The following is a 9,916-nucleotide window of genomic DNA, read 5'->3' as shown; positions in this document are numbered from 1 at the left end:
CTTTTCCACAGCCTTCCAGAGTATTTCTACTATTTCAAATCAAAGGAAAAAAATAACAGAAACAAGAAGTGCATTCAATCTCTACCAAGAGTCCATAAACACAGCAACCAACTACTATCCATTCAGAATCCATTCAGCATTTGTTCGAAGTGATTTCAACAGTAAGAAACACCTGAAGTTATTTCCTGTGAGTAAAAACAAACATGCTTACAACATATTCTGTTGCCATTCCTCAACTTTAATCACTGTAAAAATATGACAAATTTTGACAGCATAGTGAAATACCATATAGGATTTTCAGCATAATATATACAGAAATAATTTTATATAGAATAAATAGAAAAGTTTCATAAATATCTCACTTTAAAGCATATAGCAATAAATGTGAACCCATTACAGGAGAATTTAAAAGTGCATAATAAGATGTGCAATAGTTCACCACAAACTTCTATCTATTTCATTCATTTCTAATACGTCGTCTTAATCCAGTTTCTGCTATATCTTGGTTAGTTACTTCAGTAGCTTCCATGATCTGTGGTTCTTCCATTTGATTAAGTAAGAAGTTGTGATCACAGTGTTTATGCTCCTCTTCATCACAGTGTCCCTCAGTACCATCAAACAGCACTTCTTCCTCACATGTTTCATCAGTCCCCTCACCCATCTTTGTCTCAGGAGGTTCACTGAATGAGTGAATAAGATCTTCGAGCTTCTCTTGGCATGTGTGGCTAATATCTGATTTTCAAAGGCAAAAGTGAAAATTTAAAATTACTGATATGTTTGATGTCTTTACAATAACTAAAATAGCTGCTGTCATCAAATTACATGTAAGAGGCTTTTAAAATATTCTGATGAAATGGCCAGTTCTTTGACTTCCACATTAAATTATAAACCAAGTTCCTTTTGCATTGTAGCAGCAAACAGCTTTTGCACTACAGTCATTATAGGCAAAAGAGAAAGAAACAGCAAGAATTATTTTCCTTCCCACCTAGGATACCATTCAATATACGATAGCAGGGAAAGCCAACTCGTACACAAAAAAGGAATGGCTGTATACATCATCTTCCTCTATTAAAATAAAAGAAAATCATTATATAAGCACAACATCTGTGTGAGCTTAGAAAATCAATAACCTAATGAAAAGGCACCGCTGTGCTGCCATGCAACTGCTTTAGATACTGCACTATACCAGTAAAATGTCACAATGCCATGTTGAGACCATAAAAAATATGTATAATATCTTTTGAAATGTAAGTTATCAAATATGAGTTTTTGTTATAGAAAAATTGTAAAACAACAATTACCTTGTGGTTTGATTGCTGATTTGTCCAATCCACTTTCTTTCATCAACTTCCTAATGGACTCAAGTTGTATCATAATTTCATCTTTCTGTTCAGAAGCCAAGGCATTAATACTGAAAAGCCAAAAAGAAAAAAAAAAGACTTGAAAATTGAACAAGTGGTGGCAAGAGGACTGATGTTACGTAGTCCATCAAAATAAATTTTTTAGAAAAAATTAAATCAGAATAACTACATACATATTTTTAATCTTTATAACTAACTGAATTCTACCCTTCACACATTATCATTGCATCCAAATGCATAATGTTTTAGTGCAGGGGTGGACAACTTTTGGACATTGGAACAACACTGTCCCCCAGAGGCCCTTAGGGGCTTTATTCCTCTCTGCTACCCTCACCTCTGAAACCTAAAATTATATACACACACACACACACCATTCAAACTGCCCCCTCAGTGGAGTCGAGAGGCAATTATGACATACCTCCTCCCCGCAAAAAAACATTTTAAATCTAGAAGATGCCTTTTAACAACAGGAAGTGACAGGAAGATTAGTTTCTAGGTAGGCCACAACATGGCATAATTGCCACCCAACCTCTGAGGGCAGTTGGGCTTATTTCAGTGAGTGGGGAAAAATCCATCCAAACGTTTAAAAACAAAACAGGGAGGTGTTGAGGTCCTTGGTTCAGACCACAATTTATAAAGCTGGCTTCTTTTGATAAAATCCTCCAGCCAGGTACCCTCTGATGCACTGAACACCATCCTCAGAAAGTACAGTAACAGATGAGTGCTATATCTGAACCAAATCTGTTTTAAAGCTGGGATGAGCACATTGAGACCTAACTGGACAGTAACTCTCACCCACCCCAGCTAGTACTGCCAGTGAAAGGGATGATGGGAGTTTCAGGTCAAAAACATTTAGAGTCGCCACCCACAAATCATCACATACTTAAGTTCTCAAAAATACATTCTTTGTAATGAAAAGGAAAATACAGAGAAATTAAGGCACTCAAAATTGCTGAAAGAACAAAGCTAGCTTCTGCAAGCAGGTAATTAAAACTTAATAATGTTGATAATTATACCCAAGAACTGAAGAAAAGGAATAAATGTCTAAAGAAAGGAACAAGAGGAAATGAATGAGAAATTGTCTATTTATGATTCTACAAATGGAGTGTGTATTATTGCTGTATTTTAAATGAATCTTGGTTAGAAGTGCAAATGAAGGATGCAAATTTTAATATGTTTGTTATTTGTTCATTTGTTTGATGTGTTTTGTTTGTAAATTGTTGTGGGTTATATGTTTATTTTTGGTATGTTGGAAATTTCATTAATTTGTTTTTTTTAAAAGATAAATTCTCATCATAGCAATATTAAGGCCTTTGGGTCACCCTTTAGCTATGCCAGCCAAAGGGGTGGGGTTTCACTACAGTCATAGCTTGATAACAGCAGAAAGCCCATGTTGCCAGGATTTGAGGAATCAATTTAAAAGTAAAGGGCGAAGTGTGAAGGAGCTAACACATCTTTATAATGTAGACTCTGACTTAGTTGCACTGTCCCCAAGGTAGTCAGAAGCAGCTCTGTGGACCAATGAAATTTTGCTACAACTTCAAGAAAGCTGCATTACAAGAGGACTATGGATATTCCCACAAAACTTGCATTATCATATTTGCTTAGCAGTCACTTAGTTTTATGCACTTTTATCAAGATGATTAAAAATTGATGTTAGTGTGATAATATTTTTCAGTAATAAAAAAATAATTCTAAACCTGGAAACATTCCAACTGCTTTGAGTAGCATTTTATGCTAGTATCTTTAAATGTGATTTACTCTCCCAGCCAACTTGTATGATATTTAGTATCTAAGAGGGTAAAAGTCATTCCAATAATTTTTTCTTCTTAAAACTACATCCAGAATATATCAACTGGCAAACAATTCACATATTAACCAATATTCTTGTGGCATTTGTATTCAAATTCACAAGTACTCCAACGTAATTTTTGCATGTCTTAAGGAATCAAAATTACATTATTTAAGCAAAATGTTATGATTTAGCCTAATTTACTCACCAACTGGAAAGGGGATCTAACTGAGTTAATAAAGAATTTAGCATTTTCTCTGTCTGTGCTAGATGTTGCTCCAACTCCAAAAGCTGACGTTCTACAAATGAAAACCAACACTTTAAATAAGTAACATTACTGACAAGCCAGATTGTTGTATTACAGTTTTCATACATATTTTTTAAAAAAGTAATTATATACTCTTGTGGAAAAACTTTTTTACTAGATGGGATTTAAAGCATTCTACTAATTTGCTGAGCCTTATGTAATTTTAATTAACTAAATTCAGGTAATGATGCTCAGGATTACACATTTAATACAGTTTTTTAAAAAGTGTTTTTAAAAGCTATCTTTTCTAGGACAGTAATGAAATAAACTGTTTCACTGCTTGTTAAATCTGTAAGATTTCATATGTAAGACAGATTTGTCTGGAAATCAAATACTGTACAGACAAAGTTTCATTTCCAGCATAATAACATTCCTAAAAATTCTAGTTTCCAAAACAGACTGTGTTATGCCTCCATATTTTCCCAGAAATAATTTTGCAAGAAAGCTTTGCCATAGTTATCAAGAAGATGTAGGCAGAGTGCATTTCTAGTAATACTGTGGAGTGTTCTTGCAACAAAATTCTCATGGGCAAGCTTACAAAACACTTAAGATGATGCACTTTTAAAGCCAATTTAGTTTAATAGCCCCACTATGATGAATGAACATAATGTTCATATATAATTTGGCAATCATTTTAAAAGTATTTTTTTAAAAAAAATTACCATCAAATAATACTGCTTAGAACTGAGGCACATATAATGTTAAATTCAGTTTACTTCATTTTGTATGCAGTAATGAGTTTCTTCATTAATGTACCGTATATGCTGGTCAAATGACAGGATATTTCTCAATAAGCAGAGATATCGAACAGCCCATTGTCAAAGTGTACTACCTTTTTGAACCACGGAGTATCTATAAAACCATGAAGTATCTAGTTAACCATGCTTTCCCATTTCATCCACAGAATAAATCATGGCTACCAGAGTTGGATCCAGACAAAGCCTGAAGCTGTATTAATGTGCTTAGGCTTGTTCCAAACTGGGAATCAGAGCTTCCCAGTTCAAATAAAATATAAACTATGGTCCAAAACACACTGCAGAAATAATCCAGTTTAAGACTGCTTTAACTGCCCTGATTCAGTGCTAGGAAATCCTGGGAACTGTAGTTTACTGTGGCACCACAGCTGACTGAGAAAGCTAAATTTCTCACAAAACTACAGTTTCCAGAATTCCCTAGCATTAAGCCAGGGCAGTCAAAATTGCCTCAAACTGGATTATTTTTGCAATGTGTTTTGCACCTATGTTAATTAAAGAGTTGCATACTTATTCATGAGTAATGTAAAGGGAGGAGCAAAGCAACTGAACACAAGCATGTACAATATATTGCAGTGATGGCGAATTCTTTAGGGACCAAGTGCCCCAAATAAAAGGCTTTCTGACACTGATTAACACCCAGTGCCAGGGACAAGACTTCTGCGGCTGGACTTGGGCTGGACTTTCATGTGCCCTGAAAAATGGGTGTACATGCCATCTCTGCATTAAGCTGAGTTGTGATATTTTATTGTATCAAGCTGTGCCAATGTATTAAAACTATGTTTGGGACACTTTTAAACAATTACTACCTGTTTCTTTTGCCTTATCTTCTGTGTTTTTCTCTTTCTTGGATAAACTTTCCTCTTGAGCTTTCATCTGGAATTAGTAAAATAGAATTTACTATAATATATATCAACAAATCTTTCACTATTTTTAAAACTGCATTCCAATAAAGTGGGTAGTAATACTTTACCCTAAAAACAGACTGTAATGGTAAGGCACCACTTGCAACGTATACTGAGGAGCACAGGCCCCCCAGAGTTCTCATTACAAATCTCTCTGTAATTGTTATGCAATGAAAGAAAAAATATTATTGTATTTTGGAGCCTGTACAGACAGGCCAAAATAAAGCTGCTTCAGGTCACTTTGGAGGTATGCTGTTTAAATGACACACACATCTTAAGAAGCCAGAAGCTGCACCAAAGCTCTGCTCCAGTCCTTAGGACTGGAATATGGCTTTGGCATGGGTTCTGGCCTCTTAGGGCGCATGCATCATTTAAACAGCATATCTCCAAAGTGACCTGAAGCAGCTTTACGGGCTCTCTGTACAGGCCCTAAGACAGAAACTATTAAGTACAGGCATGACTTATTTAAAGCCTCTGAGAGAAAAGCTCCATTTTATAAAGTCTTTACAGGAGCCCAGCTAACTCATCAACCCCACTCCGTTTTCTTGTTTTTTGTCTAGCTGATGTCTAAGTGGATTTTTCCCCTCAGCAATGAACTAGGAGGAGGATGAAGGCAGGCTGGGGAAAAGCAAACTTTCAGTGTTGGATTGCAGTAGTAAGTCTGCAGTAAACAATGCAATAAAGCTTGACCTGGGAATGAACACAATCCTACTCTGGAGATGCTGTTACACTGCAGAATTAATGCATGTTGGCACTGCTTTAACTGTCATGGCTGCCTCTTATGGAATCCTGGGATTTGTAGTTTGTTGTGGCACCACAGCTTTCTGACAAGCTAAATATCTTACAAAACTACAAATCCAGAATGCCATAGCCTTGAGCCATGGTAGTTAAAACAGTACCAAACTGCATTAATTCTGCAGTACAGAAGAGGCTTAGGTGATCCTACTATAGCTTTGTGTGTTCACATATAACAGGTAAGGTAGTGGTTCTCAAAAAGCGGGGCGGGATCCTGAGAGTTGTTCAAGGGAAGCGTGAAGCTTGGAGGCCCTGATCTCGCCTCCTCTCCTCTTCCCAAACTTTTAAATGTGTACAATTTACACATGTTCTAAGTTAATTATTGAATTTACTTAAATAAAACTGTTCTAATTTGAATCATGTTATTTCCTTATAAAATGTTAAAATATAGATATATGTCAATATTAAAATGAATATATGCACACTAAATAAACAAAAAAAATATTTGAGGGGGGGCCACAATATCTGCATGTAGATGTATAAGTGGCAGGGTCCCAAGGATAAAAAGTTTGGGTACCACTGAGGTAGGTAAACAGTTGCTTCCAGAATCACTTACTATGCGTGTGTGAAAAGCAAAAAGAAGAAAAAGTTTGACGAAGCATGTTGAACTGCTCTTCCTTTTCATGAAACTGCCTATCCCTATTTTTTCCATGTTCTCTCTAGTTCTGATATCAAAGTTTCTGTCAAATGAAATAAAGCCCAGGAACATATCTACTTCACTAACTCAGATATATCTGTATTAGGCCACATCCACACACTACAACCCCCAGACAAAGTGTAGTTTATGAGCTGATGTCTTTCAGTTAACCACAGTTAAGATTAATCACAGTTAATCTAATTCCAAACTCATCATGGTTGAGGTGGGGAAGGGAAGAGTACATAAGTCTAAAGCTTACTATGATTTATCCTTCACAAGAAAAGCAGCTTTGTCTTGCCTAATTCAGTCTGAAACATAATCTTTAAAACGCAGCAAGACAAAATTTGAATAACACCCTTAATGTTGCAGAAAAGAAAGACTATTTGAAGCTAATCTTAAAGGAAAAAAATGCTAATAGGTAAGAGAATGAAAACTAGCTTTTTCACTAGGTATTACATATCTGAAACCATATCAGATGCACACTGCGGAACCAATTCCAATTGAATTAAAGTCTATAAGCCAATAGCTGTTTGGATTTTTAACGTTTACCTTTAAGAACTTATATAAAGCAAACACTCCCACACCAAGAGCATACAAAGGCATGAGTGTTAAAGCAAAATCTTTCCCATTCCCTCTAGTCCGTTCAGTCTTGAACTCCTTCTCCATTGCATTCTTCATTTGTTGAATGCTCTGATATGTTTTAGTGTCAGAATTTTCTGAATTCATCTGTGCTTGCAGAAGTCTCTCAGGTCCACCTATGAAACAAATATTTAGACAACTGACAACCAGTTCAGTCCAATTGATAAAGACTGGCACTTTAATCGGCATTGTTTGTGCTCAAGTATTAATTATGCATGCACTTTCTTGAGATTCTTCAGATAAACAGAGTAACAAGCACTTCTACAGCATTTTAGCTTTTTAAAAACAGCCAACATATCCAATTGTTAAAACTGAATGGTATGAGAAAGAGAGACAATGGTCCAAAATACACTGCAGAAATAATCCAGTTTCAGTTCATCTTTATTACAGCCATAGACCAGCACAGTAATCCAGTTTGAGACCACTTTAACTGCCCCGGGCTCAGTGCTAGGGTATCCTGGGAACTGTAGTTTATTCTGGCAACATAGCTCTCTGACAGAGGTGGCTAAATGTCTCATAAAATGACAGCTCCCAGAATTCCCTAGCATTGAGCCAGGGCAGTTAAAGCGGTCTCAAACTGGATTATTTCAGCAGTGTGTTGTGGACCTCTCTTTCTGTTACTAGATTACCGCAGGATTTTTTTCCTCCCCAGGATTTATGGTGCTGCTATTCCACTTTTAAGTGCTCTGGCTGCCTCCTGTTGCATTTTGGGATTTGCAGTTTAAGGAGGGGCACTTAGAATTCTCAGCCAGAGAGGCCTCACTGAACTACAAACCCCAGGAGTATAGTGTCTAGATGAAGGGAAGTAATAGTGCCACTCCATTCTGCCTTAGTCAGGCCTCACCTAGAATACTGTGTCCAGTTCTGGGCACCACAATTCAAAAAGGATGTTGACAAGTTGGAGAGTGTCCAGAGGAGGGCGACCAAAATGGTGAAAGGTCTAGAAACCATACCTTTGGGAGCTGGGTAGAATAATAATAATAATAATAATAATAATAATAATAATAATAATAATAATTTTGCTTATAGCCTGGTAATAATAATAATTAATAATTTGTTTTATTTATATACCGCTATTCCAAAGATCATAGCGGTGAACAGCAAGTAAGCTAATTAGCAAGTAAGCTAATTTGCCCCCAACAGTCTGGGTACTCATTTTAGCGACCTCCTCGGAAGGATGCAAGCCTGAGTCGAGCAATCAGTGGTACAATCACAAGATACATTATTAACGATAATATAAAATATACATAAGATAAAACAACACAATCCCCTTAAACTCCCATTTCAACTAACCAACAACAATTATAAAATACAATTAAATTAATAAATTATAAATTATTTTTAAAAAACCACAATTTAAAAACTAGGCATCAGGCAGACATGGGCAAACCATACAAATGTTACAGGATGGTCAGTCAGGGAGAGATCCGTCTTGACAGCCTTCTTAAAGGCATCAAGAGTCGTAATAAGACAGATCTCCTCTGGCAGGCCATTCCAAAGTTTTGGAGCAGCCTTGAGAAGAGACGGTTGATATGATATCAACCAAAATGGTGAAGGATCTGGAAAGCATGCCTTATGAGGAACGATTTAGGGAGCTGGGTATGTTTAGCCCAGAGAAGAGATGGTTAAGGGGTGATATGATAGCCCTGTATGAGAATTTGAAGGGGGGCACGTTGAGGATGGAGCAAGCTTGTCTTGTGTTGCTCCAGAGAATAGGCCAAGGAGCAATGGATGCAAGGTGCAGGAAAAGAGATTCCACCTAAACGTTAGGAGGAACTTCCTGACAGTAAGAGCTGCTAGACAGTGGAGGGGATGGAGTCTCCTTCCTTGGAGGTCTTTAAGCAGAGGCTGGATGGCCATCTGTCAAAGGGGATGCTTTGATTGTGAGTTCCTGCATGGCAGAAAGGGGTTGGATTGGATGGCTCTTGGGGTCTCTTCCAACTCTATGATTCTATGAGAATGCAACAGGAGGCAGCCAGTGTTAGTAGAACAGCAGCCCTATAACCTAAGTGGTTAGTCTCAAAGAAACTGTTTGCAAGGCATCTTAAGATCTAGACAGATCTAGAAAGGCTCCTGGCCTCCCCTCTCCTCCCGCCTTCAGGGGGAGGCTGGAAGGAGCCGGCGAAGAGGGCTTTACCATAGCGATGCTGGTGAGGCTCGTGGCGCCCAGAGGAAGACCTGGCTCCCCTCGGGGACCTCCCGCCTCCGCCGAGCATCCTGGGCATCACCGCGAAGAGGCAGAGCACCAGCACCACGGAGACCACCGCCTGCTGCAGCCAGGACAGCGCCATCGAGGCCAGCCAGCGGGGGAAGGAGGAAGAGGATGAAGAGCTAGCTCCTCCTGGGATGATGAGGAGGAGGAGGAGCACCTCCACCTGCGGCAGATGCTTAAACAGGAAGTACTCCTCTTCGGAGCGGAAGCCCAGCTGGCCATAGAGTTGGGAGCAGAGTTTCCCCTCCTATCTATGGTTGCTCTTCTTCCGCGTTCTCTTTTTGCTGGCGCCCTCTGGTGGGCTCCTGCGGTGCGACGAGTACGTTTCCTACACGCTTTTATGATTGATTGATTGATTGATTGATTGATTGATTGATTGATTGATTGATTCTATTTATTTGTAGCCCGCTCTTTTCCCAGGACTGGGATTTAAGAGCGGCTTCACAGCATTAAAAAACAGTACAATTAAAAAGATTTAAAAATTACATAAAATAATAATAATAATAATAAGTACAT

General features: G+C 37.9%; 1 protein-coding gene across 1 annotated transcript; it reads right to left on the bottom strand.

Moving 5' to 3' along the window:
- Window positions 1-217: 217 nt before the first annotated feature.
- Window positions 218-9,586, bottom strand: LOC149312162 (uncharacterized). The gene is made up of 6 exons (XM_089526812.1): window positions 9,326-9,586; window positions 7,099-7,304; window positions 5,022-5,088; window positions 3,362-3,452; window positions 1,302-1,411; window positions 218-732 (listed from the first exon to the last, which is right to left on the bottom strand). Exons 1-6 carry the CDS (start codon window positions 9,477-9,479, stop codon window positions 458-460), a joined length of 903 nt encoding a protein of 300 aa, XP_089382938.1. The 5' UTR covers window positions 9,480-9,586; the 3' UTR covers window positions 218-457.
- Window positions 9,587-9,916: the final 330 nt, after the last annotated feature.

Source organism: Sceloporus occidentalis, unplaced genomic scaffold, assembly GCF_023333645.1.
Source record: "Sceloporus occidentalis isolate IW3139 unplaced genomic scaffold, rSceOcc1.0.p SCAF_5, whole genome shotgun sequence".
Classification (NCBI taxonomy): Eukaryota; Metazoa; Chordata; class Lepidosauria; order Squamata; family Phrynosomatidae; genus Sceloporus; species Sceloporus occidentalis.
Note: the sequence above shows the minus strand (reverse complement) of the source record. Positions and strands in the feature narration are given on the sequence as shown.